This window comes from Diospyros lotus, chromosome 7, assembly GCF_014633365.1.
Source record: "Diospyros lotus cultivar Yz01 chromosome 7, ASM1463336v1, whole genome shotgun sequence".
NCBI classification, from domain to species: domain Eukaryota; kingdom Viridiplantae; phylum Streptophyta; class Magnoliopsida; order Ericales; family Ebenaceae; genus Diospyros; species Diospyros lotus.
The window spans coordinates 6,205,375-6,225,777 of NC_068344.1; the positions used below are offsets into that span (position 1 = coordinate 6,205,375).

At 34.2% G+C, this 20,403-nt stretch overlaps 1 protein-coding gene across 1 annotated transcript; it reads left to right on the forward strand.

Annotated features, from left to right (window-relative positions):
- The first annotated feature begins 3,580 nt into the window (after nt 1–3,580).
- LOC127805814 (pentatricopeptide repeat-containing protein At1g08070, chloroplastic) lies at nt 3,581–7,136 on the forward strand. The gene is made up of 2 exons (XM_052342600.1): nt 3,581–5,756; nt 6,598–7,136. Exon 1 carries the CDS (start codon nt 3,999–4,001, stop codon nt 5,616–5,618), a length of 1,620 nt encoding a protein of 539 aa, XP_052198560.1. The 5' UTR covers nt 3,581–3,998; the 3' UTR covers nt 5,619–5,756; nt 6,598–7,136.
- The last annotated feature ends 13,267 nt before the right edge of the window (nt 7,137–20,403 follow it).

The following is a 20,403-nucleotide window of genomic DNA, read 5'->3' on the forward strand; positions in this document are numbered from 1 at the left end:
TCATAGTCCCTCATCCTTCGGTTGCGTTTTGAATATTACACAAAAGCCCGAAACTTTAATAAATACTGATTTTGACCTCATAATTTCTAGAAATGCTTATAATATTGAACACTGGATATTACAAAACTGGTAGCTGGTGGTTTCAAGTTACTGCCCATTCGCTCTGTTCATCAATTGGCATATTTGTTTACCAAGCCTTTACTAGCTCCTCAATTGTCTCTTTTATTGTCCAAGATGGCTGTTATGAATATTCATAGTCCATCTTGAGGGGGAGTATTAGCATCTATTGTATTTTGGTTTATTTTCTATTTTATGATAGTGGTTTATTTTTTGTTATGTTGGACTTATTAGTTAGTTTTAGTATTATTGCTTGCTGTTGTTTTACTCAATGGCATTGCTGTAAATTAGTCAATAGGTTTTGGTCAATATATAAGGCTAAGATCTAAATGAATACAGAGATCGATGAAGCATTTTTAACTCTTGTTCTCATTTCTGCGTTGATACAAAGTGTTTATTAACAGCATCCAGTTAAGTTGCACTGCTTTTTCTCAAGGCAATCTAGGGGTTTCTTTTGTGTTTAGGTTTGCTTCTAACTACAAAAGGAACAAACTTCTGAATTGTTTGCTTCAAAATACGTAAACCCTATAACTCACTCGATGTCCAGTTTGTCATGAAGATAACATAATGAGTGCAAATCCTAAACCTCGCATAAATAAACAAGCCATGAGGAAGTCTCAGCAATAACATATTTCATACATTTAGATCCTCAATACTTGCATCATAGCTAATCTATAAATCACTTTATCCTTAATCGTAGCTAAGGAACACAACATTGCAACATAACAGAATAATAATCCAGATCGTCAGTACGAAACAAATCAAAATGAGAAAATTAGGTATTTGCGAAAGAGAAAGACCTCGAGCTCAACCGATTTCATGGTGATGGGGATGCTGACGAGGAAGACGTCAACCATGGCAATGGTGATGTTGCACTTCTAGTGTGACATTGCCTCTATCATGTTTTGTTTTGGTAGTGTTTACCAATATATGAGCGGGAAAAAGTGAGCTATAGAAAGCAATTTGGACAAAAGTATTTTTCATTGTATTCATTAAATTTATATGGTAATCATTAGAAAAGAAGTTACGTGACTTCTTATTTGAGATTTTCTAAATAAATTTATCTCTTGTCCATTCAGATAAATTTATTGTTGACTTTCCAAATTAAAAAAAATTACTAATATACCCTCCAATACATTTCAAAAAATTTAATAAACAATCTTATAAAAATCTTAGAATGCTTGTCATCCTTATTTTAATTATTCTATATATTGGATCAAAAAACATTCTAATTTTAACATTGCGCAACGGGAAGGTAATCGCGGAAATATCATACTAAATTCAGAATAATAGACAACACTTGGAAACACCTTATTACATCCTGGGATTTTACCCAGGCAAGTCACTTAGAGGCTAAGAACCTACTCTTGCAACTCGTTGTAAGATCCACCTTCTCCCAAAGGACTCCCTAGGCTACTAAGTCCTTGCCGCGGGGAGGGGGAGGGAGGTTTCCTCTTAAGCCCATCCAAATTTCACCAAGGACCATAGTCCTCATGACCAAAGCGTGCATGTTCATCCTCGACATCTGGTAAAAACACTATAAATAACCCTTTTTTCGTTGGCAAAAATACATCTTCTATGTTCATTAATTGAATTATTTATTTATTGCACACTTGGTGAAACCTCTACGAGTTCTCCCAAATAACCATTTTCCTTCACATACTGAATTAAGCATCGAAGAGCATACGCAAGTGAGGAATCCCCACATGCATTCTAACTTGTTCTTGTGAGTGTAGTTTTGCCCCAGACACTCAGGAAGTTACTCTCAAATGGATTAGTCCTCTACCGAAAGTGCATCCAAGGGCTCATTCGAGACTCCAACTAGAGGCACCCCACAGATATGACAAGGCGATTCTCCTGGGCCATGGTGTCCTTCTAGACCACCCTAACTAGACAATTAGAGACCAGAGCCACCCGCTACATATTTCTACAAGCAGATACTTGCCAACTGTTCACCTCACTCCACTGTGGCTGCTGCATTTTTACACTACAAATCTCAATTGTTATATTTTGACAACAATAGATGATCTTATCTTACTTATTTTAATAGACGCTACCCCAATGAATAGGATTAGGGTGTATGTTAGACTATCTCCGACCACACTTTCTATTTTACTCTCTATTATATTATAAACAATTAACTCTCTATTCTTTTTATACCTCAAAAATTGTATTTGTTCCAACTATACTCCCTATTTTACTCTATATTTGCCTCCTTATCTCATCTATTTATTAATAAACTTCAATTCTAATTCATTTACCTTACCTATAATTTTTATTACTATAAAAATTTAATATTTATTTTTAAATTAATAATAAATGTTATTGTGTTGATTTTTAATATTATTTAATATATTTTTAAAAATAATTTACAAATATCTTTTAAATAAATTTTTTTAACAAAATTTTTCAAATCAATTCCATAATAATAAGTACACAAATTTATCTATAATCAAATATATAAATACACAATCAATAATGGCACAAACTCACTATTCATCTTCTGCTGCAATTTCCTCTTTCGTCTATTCATCTTTCGCCATTGCATCTATTCATCTTTGGCTACTCCTTCTTCAATTAACATTTTGTCTTCTTCGACCACGGGCTATTGAGATGGCCATTGTGGGAAAAGATGGCGAGGGTTGGGTTGCAATGACAAGCTCAATTGCCAAATCTAGCAAGATAATGGCGGATTATTATTAATATGGCAAGGAAAATTGGTGATGGTGAGCAGTGTTGGAGTAGAGAAATGTGAAGGTCTCCCTAAAAATTTGGCTTGGCAAGGGAAATAGCGACTAGTTGGAGATAACCTTAGTTAAGTCGGTTTGGTTTGGAATTTGGTTAATTTGTTGAATTAAAAATTAAATATAAAAAATTTAGAGTAAATTATATGAAACCCGCTTGCATGTAGGGTCATGTGCAACTTATCCCCTATACTTTCGATTGCATCAAAAAATCTCCTTACACTTTTAAAATGTTACAATTAGACACAATTTGATGTTATTTTACATAATTTTGTATCATAATCTACATACATAATTTTAATATATCAAAAAATACAAAATTTTACATTAATTAACTAGTAAATTGCACAAAATTATGTAAAATAATAACAAATTGTGACTGATTGCAATATTTTGAAAGTGTAAATTTTTTTTTGATGTAATCGAAAATACAGGGAATAAGTTGCACATGACCCTAAGTACATGGGAGTTTTATATAATTTATCCAAAAATTTCTAGTTTTAGAGAACTCTTGGTTGTTTTTTATTTTCTTCAGGGTCCCTATTAAGAAAAAATATTTAAAATCATGGATTATTTAATATCTTAAACAATGCATATTTTAATGTGGCAGTTAAATGTGTTAAACCAAATTAAGAAGATATAATCCATATTTTGACTTAAAAATAGTAATTTATAAGTTATTGTAAAAATTAAAAAGTGTTGGATGGATTGGAGTGTGGGCAAGTTCGTTGGTGTTAATTGAATTGAATGAAGTATATGTCATCATCCTTGAAATTTATCTTCGTATTTTAAAACGCTTTTCAGTTTTCACACTTTCTTTCTCTCGAATCGCTCTCCTGTTCTTAACCTTGTGTTCTCAATTTTCAATCCCTTCTTCCTCCTTTGTTTCTCTCTTGTTCTTTACCTGAACCACATTGTTAAACAGCCTCTTCTCTTCTGAAAATAGCAAAAATTCCACTTATTTTTGCTCCAAAGTCATCTCAGAGGCTGCTGGAGGAGAAATTCATCTCACTTCTGCAGTTATGTAAGCACCCAAAGCATCTCCCGCAGATTCAAGCGCAGATAACCAGTCATGGCCTTGTACACAACTACTACGTGGCGCCCCGGTTTGTCTTGGCGTGCGCCGAACTGAAGAGGATGGATCACGCACGTAAGATGTTCGACGAAATTCCCGTTCCGGATGTAGCATTATGGAATGCCATGTTCAGAGGGTATGTCCGGAACGAGCTCTTCGGGGAAGTTTTAAACTTGTTTGGTCGAATGAGTAGCTTGGATGTAAGACCCAATTGCTTCACGTTTCCTATGGTGTTAAAATCTTGTGCGAAGTTGCCGGCTCTGCAAGTGGGGCAAAGAGTGCATTGTTTTCTTTTGAAGATCGGTTTCAAGTCTAATCCGTTTATTGGAACCACTTTGATTGATATGTATTCCAGTGGTTCGGCAGTTGGTTCTGCTTACAAAGTTTTCTGTGAAATGGTTGTGAGGAATGTTGTTGCATGGACTTCAATGGTTAATGGATATATTTCTTATGGAGATTTAGTTTCTGCAAGGAACCTTTTTGACTTGGCACCAGAGCGTGATATTGTATTATGGAACACTATGGTATCAGGCTATATTGATTGTGGGGATATGGTTGCAGCTAGGAGGCTCTTCGATGAGATGCCGATGAACCGGGATTTGATGTCCTGGAATACTTTGTTACACGGTTATGCTAACAATGGGGACGTTGAGGAGTGTGAGAAATTGTTTGAGGAGATGCCTGATAGAAATATATTTTCTTGGAATGGACTGATTGGGGGGTATGCCCGTAATGGCCGTTTCTTTGAGGTTTTGAGTAGTTTTAAGAGTATGCTAAGGGAGTCCGACGTGTCTCCTAATGATGCCACGCTTGTGACTGTGTTGTCTGCCTGTGCCAGACTAGGAGCTCTTGACTTGGGTAAGTGGGTGCATGTATACGCAGAGAACAATGGGTATAAAGACAACATTTTTGTTAGAAATGTTTTAATTGATATGTATGCAAAATGTGGCAGTATAGATATTGCGATTAACATGTTTAAGAACATGGTTGCAAAGGATTTAATATCTTGGAACACCATAATAAATGGCTTAGCAATGCACGGGCATGGTGCTGATGCTTTAAGCTTGTTTTCTCAGATGAAGAACACTGCAGAAAAGCCTGATGCTGTCACTTTTTTAGGCATTTTATGTGCATGTTCTCATATGCGTTTGGTAGAAGATGGATTTTCCTATTTTAATTCAATGATTAATGAATACTCAATCACTCCTCAGATTGAACATTATGGTTGTATGGTTGATCTGTTGGCTCGAGCCGGTCTTTTAGACCAGGCTATTCTTTTTGTGAAGAGAATGCCCATGGAAGCAGATGGTGTTATTTGGACTGCGTTGCTAGGGGGGTGTAAGAACTACAAAAACATCAAATTGGCTGAACTGGCTCTTCAAAAGCTTATAGAGCTTGAACCAAAAAACCCTGCAAACTATGTTATGCTTTCTAATATATATGGAGATGCCAGGAGATGGGAAGATGTGGCGCGCTTAAAAGTTGCCATGAGGGATACTGGATCTAAAAAATTGCCAGGTTGTAGTTTGATTGAGGTTGATGTTGGGGTGGTTGAGTTCTACTCCTTGGATGAGCGGCATCCTAAGAAAGAGGAGATATATGCAGCCTTGAAAGGATTGACAGAGCTCTTAAGATTATGTGGATATATTCCGGACTTTTTGGAGCTTGGATCTGCAATTTAAAGAAAGAAAGAGATTAACCAGGGATAAAATATGCATTAGCTCTGGGAGGGGTTAGACAGGAGGCTAAAGTTTGTTTCCAAAGTATTTGCATAGAGTGGTTGATTTCAGGATCAAATCAACATTCTCCTGCCGGGCAGGGTGAGCTTTTACTTCCCCCAAGTGATGCTCCTGCTCAGCTTATTAACTAAAGGTTAATCACGTGTAATATTATAAGGTTTCCCTAAACCCTAAACCCTTACACAATTTATTCGGTGCTTCTCACAAGGTAGTCTTGTTTGCCTGAACAATGTTGAATATTCATGCCAAATTTTTTTTATTCTTCTCTATAAAAGTGAGCAAAACATTCTCTTGCTCTGATATACCATAGGGAGTTGATACAGTTAGTGTAAAACACCTATTTTTAGTGAAACATGGTGCCCTAAGAACTTCTTTATCTCAGTAAGATGGTCATTTTTCTGATTTTTGATACCCATGTCAAAAGCCCATTCTCTTGGAGGGGATTTTTCTTTTGGCATGAGCCATCGTTATTAGTGTCCTGTTGATGCCTATCCTGTTTGAGTGCTGTCTTGCTGACGGACTGTAGAAGAATCAGTTAGTTTGATCGACCACTTGAGAATTAGTATTCTAGGAATCCATATCTTAGGAATGTGGATATAAACTTCAGAAGTTTGCCTATAGCTTTCATATCAAACCATAATCTTTTTCAGATAATACATCTGATTTGTCTTCCACTTCTTACACAGAAGCTGATTTTGGACTTTTGCTGTTCTTTCATTTTATTTTTTTAAGTTTCATAAGTCCTTCTTGGGAGCTAGTCAACTTGATATGGCAGATTGACTGCAGCATTTTTTTTAGTTTCGTAAGTTTCATGATGTGTTGTTGATTAATCTCTTCCAGATGGGTTTTAGAGAAATTGCACAACAGGCACGTTTTCTTTGCAATATTCCTTAAGTTTCATTTGGTTGTTTGCTTATTGCAGCATTTTCTATTGTTGGTAAAGATTCATGCATACACCTCTAGGGTTGGTATCCCATATTGCTTAAAAGGGATTGGTTTGTCTGAGGAACTTTGCATTCGAGTCTAATGAGCAGCTTCTCCTCCCTCTGTGGCCTGGTTGTGCATGCCACAAGGTCCATGGCGTACCCCCAAGCCCTAGCTGATATTCATTTGGGTAGGCACCTGAATGGCCTCACCGGGTTCCCACATTCTTGGCTTTCCCCATTACTTACTCTGCAAAACAAGATTAATGCATACAACACTGAGGCTGCTTTGCTGATCAGGGACACAGTTGAGTTTCCAGTGTGTAAGTATTGAGCTGGACTGATGGATATATCCTTAAAAGCCCACTAGGATCAATTAAATGAGTTACTCAAGAATGATACGAGAACAATGTAATTTGATAAATAAATCACTACTTCATGCCCAAAGGGTGGTGGCCATTGATTATAGTTGAGATTACAGGTTTGCATTTTGTCTTAAGGAATGTGCCATGGAATAAAATTTCTAGACACTGGTTTGGTACCTCTCTAAAGGCCTGTTTGAATTCATCCATGCTGCAACTTGGCTGTTGAATGTTGATGCTGCTACAAGGGGAAAACCTGTATAAATTTGTTAAAACTTATAAATGAGTAGTTTCATGGGCATAAGCATTACTAGTATGGTCAATAAAGGGTCCAAGTTTGTCCTTAAAAACGGGCCAATAGCAGGTGTATGCTTAAGCCCAACCCATGTTAGGCCAAGACAAGTTCAATCCACTCGATATCTCTACTTCTATTCGAGCTAAAACAACTAAGGTTTTGTTGCGTGCACAATCACAATCCATTCAATGTCTCTACTTCTATTCGAGCTAAAACAACAAAGGTTTTACTCTTTGTACGATCACGGAGATAATAAGCAAAAATAGATTGTTGGATCAAGTAAAGCAGAAACAAAGAAGGCAAAAAGAACTAAACTTTTCACTCTTCAAATGGAGGCAGTTTGATAAATTTAAGAATTTATAGTACAAAAGAATTTAATGAGCTGTTATTGGAATTACCAAAGAGAAATGGAATGAAAGGAACAATCAAAATTGTAAAATTCTTTATCCAACCATCAGTCTATTTGAAGCATTATTTGTGTAACATAAGAATGAACTAGAAAATAATTCCAAACAAGATGAAATCAAATCACAGAAGGAATGTTTCTATAACCAATGAAGCCCAACAAACTGGGCAGTAAGTATTAACAAGTTTTTGGGCCTTTGGGCCAATCTTTAACCAATGTGGAGGTTAGGTTTCTATTAGTTTATCAGTTCATGAGTGCAGATATATATAATAATTAAACAAGAAAATTCTTCCAACCCGGGTTGGAAGGAGGTCTTAAATTCATAAATTAATTATTTTGTGATAATTTTAGTTAATTAACATTACTCCTTCATAACATTCGTGTATATATATGATAAGACCCAATATTTATTTTAATATTAGAATAATTCATGCAGGAAACACCTACAACCCTCAACGATCATCTTCAAACTCGGACTGTAAATACGGAAAAACAAAGATCACAAATTCTTCTTCCACAAGCAACCCAAAAACCCTACAATGACTAAGAAGGTTTTAAATACGATGTCCCAATGGACTACGGACTTCAACTAAACTGGGCCGTACAAAATAGGCTAAAAAATAAAACATAATCCAAATAAAAATAAAGAAATCATAAAAAAAATTATAAAAGATAACTTTAAATGGTTAAAACACGACATCATAGCAACAAAACTGTTAGTTCAATCCAGCTCGTTGAGCTACCCAAAAACATATATTATACACTGAAAATAGACACCGTATGTGAATCTTACACCCATATTACCTAACACCGATCACTATGATCATATTTTCGACTTCTTTCCATTGTACTTGTCCAAATATGCTAATATCGCTCGATCCACATCAATAGTCATCATAGTTATTAAAATTAGACCAAATTGGTCACCAAGCCAGGTTGTGGTTTGAAAATAAAATGAGACAAAATATATGTGTAAATTGGCCCAAATCAGTTGGTTTTTCATGTTTGTTTGGTTTTATCAATTTACAAAGAACTGGGGTTGCTGTCAATTAGGTTATAACTATGATATCTAAACATTTAATTAATAATTCTTGTTTGAATGTCCCTAACAGATAACGTTCATATAACTACACTAATGATATTATTATCTAAGAATTCGACCATCAAAGTAGTTATTAAACCAGTAATTAAATCAATACCCTGATTTAATAAATAATTTACTCTTGAATTTTTTTAAAAAGATTTAATTTAAATATAATTTTATTCTTGAAATGCCGGATACTCATACCTTCGATTACGCGACAAATGTAACTTTATTTTATTCTGGCTTCTAAATATAATTGATGGGTACATGAGTTTTAAGGGGATTTCTATAATTAATTATCTCTGGATTGATGTTAATCTTTATCCTAATTCAATGCTCTAATCATAGCTTTCTCTCTCGCATGCGCATGTGATGGGTTGCATGTGCGTTCAGGACAACTTGCCTAGTAATTTAATTTATTTTCTAAACATGACTTGGAGGATGAGACAAAATCATAATTAATGTCCTAAGCTTCCAAGCATTATTAATACATACATACATACATATATATATATATTACTGTCCGTATCATATAAACTAATAACTACCTAAGCTATAATTATTGAAAATGGGCTTCTCATTCGAAGCTTGTGGCTGTGGATCCCACTTCCAAACTGAAACCCTAATTTATTATTATTATTAACCAACCCCACTATAATTTAATTTAATGCCCCATACTACCACTACATGTTTTGTACGTATTATGTTCATCCCATTTGTTTAATGGGTATTTTATTTTTAATTATCTAATCCTCTCTCTCGCCTATTATATAATAATTAATGTAAACTTTCTTAATGTAACACTTCATCATGACTTTAAAAGATGATCCCTAGTGCAATCTTGGGTTGTGTCCCCAAAGTCAAGTGGAGTGTAATCTATGCAACCTTCATCATGTTTTTGGAAATCTTCTATAACTATATTATTATTTTATAAATAAGACGGTAATTCCCTCGAGAATATATTTTAGATAGTAAATGTCGAATCATAATATATTGGTGTGATTTCAGTGAGTTACATGTTCGAATCTTAATCTTTTCAAGACACATCTCGTAATTTATCTCTTTACGAAATTAAGATCATGAACATAAGGAGATCGTGCTAGAACGATAATTTTAAGTACAAGAGAATATTTTTATGTTATAAACTTTTATTCATAAAGTAAACTTTTAAAATAATTTTTATTTTAAAAAATAAAGTTAAAACTTAGTTATCAAGATTTGATCTTATCACTTGTAGAAATAAAATACTTAATTTTATCACTTTACTAACTCTAATCCTTATTTAAATTTTACTTTCAAAAATATAAAAATTAAATTACAACTATTAATTATCACATAATAAAATTTTATTAAAAATGTTATAATTTTTTACTTACACATACATATCGAACCACACTTCTAATTATTATACAGACAAACACAATATTTTGCTATTATAAAACTCTATCAATATAGTGTTTTCAAAATACTTTCATGGATCTTGTTTAAAAAATAAAACTAATTAATTAAAGAGATTTGAGCTTATAATTTTTAAATAATAACTAATTTCTCAAATAACTTTACCGTCACACCGAAACTCATAATTATTTTTTTTAAAAATTTTACCTTAAAAAACTAAAAAATAAATTATAACTATTAAATATCACTCCATAAATTGACACATAGAAAATTATACGGAATAAAAAATATACACACTAAAGAACATATGAAAGTTCAAATCTATAATCTCATACTTAGGATAAAAGATAAGTCATTACCTAATCCACTTTTAAGGGCACAAAGATATATGCTAGTAGCTAGTTAAATAAATTACTATTGACGAAAAAAAAAAAAAAACAAAACCACGTACCCATTACATTGACAGGAATATTTTGCCAAAATTAAAGAACATTATCAATAGGCCGGCTCACTAATGGGGATAGCTTGCTTAAAAGACCTATTTTTATCATTGAGTTTGATATTAGAAAAGGACTTATTAACTACTTCACTTAGTCTTACTTATCGTGTTAATTACTTCTCTAATCCGTCACTAAAAAAGCTACTTAAATACATACGGTCTTGTTCAAGCCCATACTTAATTGGTCTAATAATGCTTTCAAAATCTAACCACATTGGTCATGGAGAATTAGACTAAAAATGTGGACTCAAGTAGTTTTCATTTTATGTTTTAGTTATGACAAGTCAAATAGCTTAATCACAATGACTTAAGAGTGTATAAGAACCCATTAATTAAGTGTAGACAGATTGATCTTAGTATGGCTCATGTGTAGTTCTTAGAGATCAAATGATAGGTACTTCTTTATTGGAGTCCGAACACTCAGAGCAGTTGATTCGTCATCTAATTTATTTTATTAAGTTTTTTTTTTTGGGTTCAATATATTCATTATCTCATTTTAGGGTTCTTTAATTTGTTTAAGGAGATTTTTTTAACATAGGAAACAAGATGGGTTTCTGATTAACAAACAATCTTCGGCTAAAACTGTTTCACTTTCTTAAAAATCTATTACTCCCATACACTGGGCTGGACGGATAAGCAAGTGAATTATGAGTTGAAACTCGATCCTTGCCTCACGGATATATGCAAATTATCAATAGTTGTACAGAGATAGACTTGAATACACAATCTTGCAATAACTTGAATCTCCAAACTTATGCGAGCTTGCTGATTTTTTTTTTTTAGATAATTTTTAATTGAAAAGGAATTCATGAAACTCCTATTTTTTTACAAGGTAAGATGCTTCCTATTTAATTAACAGTGTTGGTAGATAAGAAGAATATCATTAGCATAGCTTCCATAGTTCACATGATGGTTGAATGTAATTAATTATTTTGATGGGACTCAACCATTAAAGCAACACAAATATGATAACCCTGACCTTATATTTAATAACGAACTAATTGATCACTAAACAATGAAGCTGCCAAACTTTGCTCTAACTACATACACGGGTATAGCAAAATGATGCATGAATTAACATTCGTCTAGTTGACCTTCATCAACTACATATTTAACTAATTATAATTATTGGTATACATAAGGGAATGCAACCACATTTCTTATTTTATGTTGATATTCTTTTAATGGGAAATGATATAGAAATGTTATCAATAGTCAAGTTATGCTTGTCAACCCAACGCAGTTCTCGATCTATGAAAGACTTGTGAGAGTCATTATACATTTTTTGGCTTAAGGTTTATAGAGATAGATGCAATAAGTAATTGGGATTGTCTCAATGTACTTATATTAGAAAGATATAGTAGTTAAGTTCAACATGTAAGATTCTACGAAAGGATTGGTTCCTTTTCATTCTGGAATTGCTCTTTCTACTAAAATGTCTCCAAAGACAGATTAAGAGTTAGAAAAAATGAAAAATTGTCCATATGCTTTTGTAGACATTGATAAAGTAGTAAGTGTTGTAAGTCGATGTTATTCCAATCTTGGAGAGAAATATTGGACATTTGTTAAGCATATTCTTAAATATCTTAACAGGACTAAACATTATTGTTTAGAATAGTGTGGAGGGCCTTTAAAAGTTGAAGGGCACTCCGACTCTAATTTCCAATCTAATCCTAATGACAATAAGTTTACATCTAGATTTGTCTTTTCATTAGATAATAGGGTTCTTAGTTGGACAAGTTGTAAAGAAAACACTATATATACTTGATTCCACAGTTGAGGCAAAATACATTGCCGCTTGTGAAGAAACAAAAGAAATATCTTTGATTAAGAAGTTTATAGGAGAATTAGGTATTATGCCCACAATAGAGTCTCTAATTACTTTGTTTTGTGAAAATTCATGTGCAATTATGCAAGCTAAAGAGCCCTAGAGTGAATTGGAGAGCAAAATACATTATGTTGAGAAATTTTTGTTTTGATTTTATGAGAAAACAAGTTTTGGTAAATTTGAATGAGAAAATGTTTTCTAATAAATCCGGTTCATTGATGATGCCAAAACCTTTTGAAGTAGTTTTAAGTATGGTAAACTTTTAATCAAGTATTAAGTTCATATAATCAAGTATATGTTCAATATAATCAAGTATTTTATTAAGTATGTAAGAGTAAATTGAGTAAATTATTTATGAAAATCGAGTAATCATATGAAAGCCTTTTGTGAAAATCCATCAAGTAAGTCTTGAGTATAATATTCAAGTAATGATCAATTTCTTTTCAATTTAATCGATTACATATATAAATATAATCGAGTAAAGAAAGTGATATACTCGACTAACTAAACCTTTTACTCAAGTGTGGTATGCAATTTTCTATCATCTTGAATTTAATCGAGTAATAATTTTTTGTACTCGAGTGAATCCTCTTTGTAATCGAGTAATTTTAAGTTAAAATTTATGAGTATCATTTTACTCGAGTAAAGTATTTTTGTAATCAAGTGAACATCTTTTGTAATCAAGTAAGAACAAACTGAAATCTAGCTAAGTCTCTAGACTCAAAAGTAATCGAGTAACAATTTTTTGTACTCGAGTAAAGATCAAAATTAATCGAGTAAACTTACCTTTGTAATCGAGTGGATAATGCATCTCTCTAAGGCTTAAAAATTAATTGAGTAATGACTTGGTCATGCTCGAGTAAGCTTAAAATATAATCAATTACATAATTCATCCAATCAAGTAAGGATCAAACTTAGTCGAGTAAGCTTAAAAGTTACTCGAGTATTTTCAGACAGAATTAAAAAAATATAGCTGTTAGACGCATTAAATGTTGTCAATTTCATCTTTTATGTTCATCAAATATTCTTCAGACAACTTGAGCATACTTTTGAGATTTAATAGAAGTTGTTTAATGCTTATAGAGACAAAAAGTGATTGTTGTGACTCAATCAAAACATTCCAATTGTCAAAAGCCATGTCAGCTAATATTGAATGCAAGAAATCTATAAATAGGAGAATAAGCTGAAAGAAGAAAGTTACAACCTGAGCAATACAAGTGACAAACAAATTTTCTAAGCTTATTCTCTCGAGCTACTCACGATCAAACTTTTATGTTTCATTCAAAGAGAGTGTGTTTGATTTTTTTTTTTTAAATCTTGTAACTCTCTTTCAAGAGAAATATCAGTGCTTATTATATCATCTTATATTTTTCTCTTGAAAAATCCTTTCACATTATTTGTGAAAGTTTGTAAAGGGTACGCTAGATCCTTGAAAGATAGTTGGTTGTGGTTGAGCCAAATTTGTAAAAACCAAGTTTGTAAAAACCAAATTTGTAAAGGTTGAGTAGCTGATCTTGTGTAAAAGCTACAAGGTAATAGTATGGGTATATTGTGTGTTTGCAAATTCCTTGGTGGTAAATCAAGGTAGTAGATTAAGCTTTATAGCTGAACCACTTTAGATCTTGTGTATTGCATTCTTACTTTCTTTACATTCTTATTTTAATTCATTTATTTGAGTATTGATTCTTAAAAAGGGTGCAAAAGCTTAATTTACCCCTATGGTTGAGCATAAAATCGGTTTAATCAATTAAACTGAACCGAATCGATTGGTTCGGTTAGCCATTATGAACGATTCGGGTTCAGTTAGTATTTTGTAAATATTTCGGTTAGTCAATTCAGTTTGGGTATTTGGGCAAAAATGCCTGCAAAACTGAATTGACAGACTCGGGCTAGTGGTACTACCTCACTCCAACTAAGTCCATGTTTTGTGATGTCCATTGCCTTTCTTCTTCATTCTTGCGTAGGCGCAACACACCCGATAGCCCTAGCCGAGAGATCGTGACTGCCTCACTCGAGTCACCCCCCCACCAGTCGTTAACCGTTCAAGCCCTTCACTGTCGGCTTCTCTCCCACTCAACACCTAGCCCCCTAGCCCTTGCACCCGATAACCCGAGACCCAGCCCCCCCTCCCCCCCCCCCGTGGTCGAAGCATCGACCCTATCCCTAGGTCATCGGTGGCTAACCCTCACCTCATCGTTACCGTCAGACCCAAACGCCTTCACCGTCGGCGACGACTTCTCCCCCGCCCAACACCTAGCGCCCCTACACCTGATAGTCTGAGACCCAACCCACCCCCACCATGTCAAACGCGACAGCAAACCTTAAGCCATTTCACCCTCACCTCACCATCAACGATCTTGCTGGTATCACCGTCATCGATTTGAGAAGGTAATACAATTTTGACAACTTAATCGTCGTGTGGTTTTGATTGTCATGTCCGATCTGATTGGTTTCCCTTGCTGTTTGTTTAATCTTTCGATGCTTTGACTTGGTTTTGCGAATTCGCTGTTTAACTTGTTTCTGTTTTGTGATTTGGTTCGTTGTTTACTTGTTTCTATTTTATGTTTCGTGATTTGGTTATGTTTCAGTGTTTTGTGATTTGTTGTTTGTTTTACCTCTAGATACCTTCCATGTATCTATTGGTATTCTTCCATGTATCCAATGTTGGGATATCGGTCTACTAAATGTTGAATTGATCACAAAATTAAAAAACATGAAGAGATTGCAATCGCGGGGGGCTGTGATGGGTGAATATGGCAATCAATTTTGGAACATAAAGCTTTTTATTGGATGATGATGATAATGATGACGACAATGATAAGGCTAAGGATGATTCCCCCACACTTTTGTCTAACTTTGAGCAATTAAGCTTTCCTTAGCGTATGCTCTCTGGAAAAAGAATTTGCATTTGGTTTCTTAGTGTAGTAGGAACTCAGTAATCCATTGTAATTGTCATGAGTCAAAAATCATCCCATGTTTTTTGTTTTGTTGGTTTTCAATGTTTGTTGTTGCTAATGATAGGGGGTTAGGAACTTAGAAATTAAGATGTATTTGGAATTGACTTGGAGGTAAATTAAATTAATATATTAGGATGTCAAGGAATTGAATCAAGATGTATTCGGTTTGATTTTTGGGCTATTTTTCGATTTAGTTTTTGGTTCGGTTAGTTTAAAGGCCAAATCGATTAACTCAGTTCGATTTTTGGGCTATTTTTCTGGTTTAATTTTTGGATCGGTTAGTTCAAAGTTCAAATCGGTTAATTTAGTTTTGGTTATTTCGGTTAGTGTATCAAATCGATTCGGTTCAGTTCGATTATATTCAATGAGGCGGTTCGGTTCGGTTAGGTAAAATGGGGTAGTTTGGTTTGGTTATCACCGAATGCACACCCCTATTCACCCCCTCTTAAGTTAACAAATTTATCACATTATAAGAAAAATATTATTTGGTGAGAGAAATTACAAAGAGAAAAGATAGAGTCATAATAAAAGTTCAACAGAAAATGTGGCAGACCCATTTACAAAACCTTTGAGTCAAAAGGTGTTTGACAAACATGTTACAAATAAGAGTTTGAAATTTGTATTTGTTTGGTTTTAAGTATAAGTAGTAGACTTGAAGTTTATATGCCCTATAATTTATCTCATGTATCTTTAATTGAGATTGTAGAAAGTGTGTCTAAGGCTATTCTTATCAGACCAAATGAGGTAGGGTTTTTGATGGGAGAATAGGTTTTGTTCTCTCATGGAAGAGAATATGGTTCTTCCCTGTCTTGGGGAATTGAATCTTTCTAGGGAAGAATGATGTCCTAATGAGACTATTAGAATTGTGTAAGCAATGGAACCACGCCAAGAGGAGGTGAATTCGGTGTTTAAAAATTTTGATTGATCTTGAAAACATTTTGCCAAGTGATGAGGTTTTAGTACAAGTTAATGGTGATTGAGGAGAAACTAGAAATGAATGAAAGAAATGCAAAAGAGAAGCAATTTAGAGTGGTTCAACTTAAATATTCTAATCCACTACCTTAGCTTCTCACTAAGGATTTTAAATCAATCACTATACCTCCTACTTGATCCCAAGTAGGCACTCCAGTCCTAAGACTAGGATTTACAGCCTCCTACTTTACAAAGTAGGCCCTCTAGTAACCTTGCTAGGCAATGTACAATGAGATTACAATAGAGAGGATCTGAGAGATGAATCTCCTTGTTATAAAGTCTCTCAAAAATTGAATACAAGGCTTGGAACAAATAATACAAAAGAAGAACAAATCCTTTTTGAGAGAAAAATTTAAAAACACTTGAGCACTTGGGAATGATTTCAACACTTAAAGCTTGTAATAAATTCTCTAATCATTAAATGCACCATTACTTTGGTATTTCTAGACTTCATTGACCTTTTGAATTTAATAGCCATTGTTTGAGTTGTTGATTGCAATTAATGATCTATAAAACTAGTTGTTAAAGACATCTACGATGAAAACAGTCGACAGGGTTAAGAGTCGATTGATTGATTAGGGAAAACCATAAGGAAACGGTCAACAAGAGAAGCAAAAAAATGATTGACAAGGATAAAAATGGTTGATCAATTTTTATGCAGTAGTTGTTGATCGCAGTTGGCCGAGAGCTATCATTTGATTGGTTAATAGGCTTAGGCAGTTGATCGTTCCTCATGAGCAGTTCACAGTTTGGCGTTTGCATTTTAAAACCTTTGTTTCATTTTTCAAGTGCTTTAAAACCAATTTTGATGAATCAAATTTAAATGATTCTTTTGGCATAAAAACTTGTTTTTTCGAATGCCATCAAGAATTTTGAGAATGATATTTTGGCATTGGATGAAATTGATTTTTATGATATGAAATTGAATTTTGTTTTGGTGCTTATAGGACTTATAAAGTGATTTAGGTGCACCAAGTAAAAACCATTGAAACCAATTTTTTCAATATTAAAACCATATTGTTTTTTTTATCATCAAAACCAAAACAAATAGCAAAACAATAGAGATAGCAATGGAAATTGAAAATAAGGGTAAAAGAGAATGTGTGGAGGAGGAGGATTCTACATCTAATAGGACACAGAGCTCAAGTTCTGGATATGTTCTTGTAAAATCCAAATCCTAGTTGATGAAAAAGAGGAAGAAGAAGAAGAATGCCCTTGATAGAGTAAAAAAGGGATCCAATGTTGTAGGTTTAAAGATTACAGATCCAATGTGAGGTTGAGAGTCTCAAGCTTATTCTTAAGTATGCTGTGAGATTTGTATGAATTCTGTTTTTTTTTTCTTAGTTTCATTCTTTTGTGGGTGTTTCTAGTCTATTGGTTTGTTGTTTTTGTGTTTTCTTGGAGTATGCCTTAGCGTAAGCTATTGACGGTTTGTGGCTTTTGTTAATATACTTCTATTTATAGAAAAGAAAAAGCTAATAACTTTTATTATTTTATAATAGAATTTGACATTTTATTTCTTACATGCATTTTGTGTGTACCATCTAGTTATTATTGTTGGAATACATGTATGGTGGTGTAGGTAAATTTAAATTTTTTTTAACAACAAACATGTACAATAGGAGTTATAAATACATACACCATACACAGTTTGAATATTTAAGCAACATGATATTTTATCATATGAAATACAATAAATAACATACATATAGTCTGATGTTAGGTGGGTGTGGAAACTATTTCTGCATAGAGACCGATTCCACCTCAAGCTGTGGTGGGCCTAGTCTATCCACACCTAGCCAGCTACTCAATACCACATTGCAGTCCTCGTCTCGTGCTAGCTTGAGGACGTTGATTTACCAACACCCGTGTATCTCATCGGATTCCTTAAAATTTTCCATGTGCGTAACTCTTATGCTCTGTAAATTTATCAGAAGTAGTAGCAAAAGGAAATTACAGAGAGTAGAAGCCAAAAGCCCAAAATCCTCTCATTCTCCCATTAAATTTCTTCCTCTAAACACCCCCACCCCCTCCAATTTGATGATATGTTTAATCCACTACATTTGGCTGGGGCGGCGCGGGAGTCGACCCTGAATAAGGCAGTCGACTCTACTACTATTTTTAGAAGAAACTTATACTTGATCCCCTAATAATTAATGAATCGTAACCAATCCATTAACTTTTAACAAACCGCTATCATTAACATTTAATGACATATCCAAAATCACCATTAACTCTTAATGACATGTGCACAACGTTGATACTAGATGTTATGCTATATGGTGTGTGACTTTCTAGGTTCACTGTTTGCTAGCAAATAGATAGCACCAAAATTCGTTTGGTATAGGCTAAAACACCTCGACTTATCACAAGAATCTCTCCATATTCCGGTGACGATTTGAAAGATCCTGGGAAGCACCTAGCAGCAGTCTAGGAAAATATAAAAGGCAATGAAGTCTAACTTCAAGTGAGCCTATTACAGTTGACGATTACTATATACTATAATCCTTCTGTCACTCAATGTTTCGACCAAGCGGGAGTCATGGTGTGATAAACTCACAAACTTAGTAACTATGTGTCAAATCTTATTAGCATGACTAGATGAAACCTCAGGAAACACTTTTCTGATTAATCGTACTACCTTGGCTAAGGACTCTCTTGTCACACTAATAGTAGACCACATAGGATTCACCTTATTAATGACGACGAGGGTGACATATCCTATCCTTGAAAACCTATCACCAGCGATACGAAATCATATAAATGAATGTCCCCACCTCACAATTGGATGGTTCGACGCATTAGCAAACCCCGTACACCACTATAAAAAATAAATACACCAGTTCAAGTCTGAGGACTAGTTACACAATCACAACTTGATTATAAGATCATTATCTTACAATGCCATGTGATCAATCAGTCATCAATGTCACATTTAGTGCGCTGTTGTCCAACAACCACCCACAAGTTTACTAGAGACATCCCCATGTCATATGGTATGTGAGTTTGTGACAGCCCACTCTTTGAAGTCCCACTAGTAAAGGAATTCGAGAGAAAGTAGTCAAGGAAATGGATTGGAAACAAACCTAACTAAAGACACTCATTCCATTCCTATTAGCCATCAGAAGCTAAAGTAAATATTGCATCATTTTTCATTTGACAACCTCTTTAGAGCTTAAAGACCCATACATTTCAAAATGAAAGGGCAACACATTTTAAATACAAAATAGAACTGTTGAGTCACGCCCTTAAACACACCCATGCATCTTTTGGTTGGGACGTCCCTATACACACACTATCCCAAGAAACTTAGACTCTACTAGGCTTGCCCCTCTTCGGTCTTAGCCTTAGATGGAATGATGCAAAAACAAAGGGTGAGCCACAAGGCTCAGCAAGTGTAATTCAAAGCAAGTAAGAAACATTAGGACTCATAAGCATGAATTGAGTAATGGAAACATAATAGATAGGAACTACTTACAACAAGCACATATTTCCCTTTTGACATACCTTACCACATCACATATTCATAACTTTGTCATGCAATCATAAGGACCAAAACAACAATAACTTTACCATATCATCATGAGGATCAATATCCTCCAACGCATTAGATTTACAGTAGACAGGCATCAAGGATCAAAGCCCCACACGTATTAACTACATCGGGTGAGCAACACGAGCCGTAACTGATGAGGAATGCCATTACGAGGTGTACCAATGCAAGGGTTTAAGTCATTTTCAAAAATATTTTTCGAAAACATTAAAGATAGCAGTGGAAACAATATCGAAAAACACCTTGCAAGACCTGTTTCCAATGTCCATATGCAAACTGAAACCAAACCATGCCATAGGGGGTTTAGTTATTTTACCTCTCAATTATTAAAGGCCGATGTAAGGTTGAAATCCACCCGAGGCAACAACTCTTGCTCCAAGAAACTGTTCCCGAATCTCCTTTTAGTTAGACCAAACCGTCCTCTGAAACTACGATGGGCCTATTAAGTCCA

What these genes read in the sequence shown, in the direction of transcription:
- LOC127805814 (XM_052342600.1), top strand. Translation starts at nt 3,999, where the DNA reads ATGGATCACGCACGTAAGATGTTCGACGAAATTCCCGTTCCGGATGTA.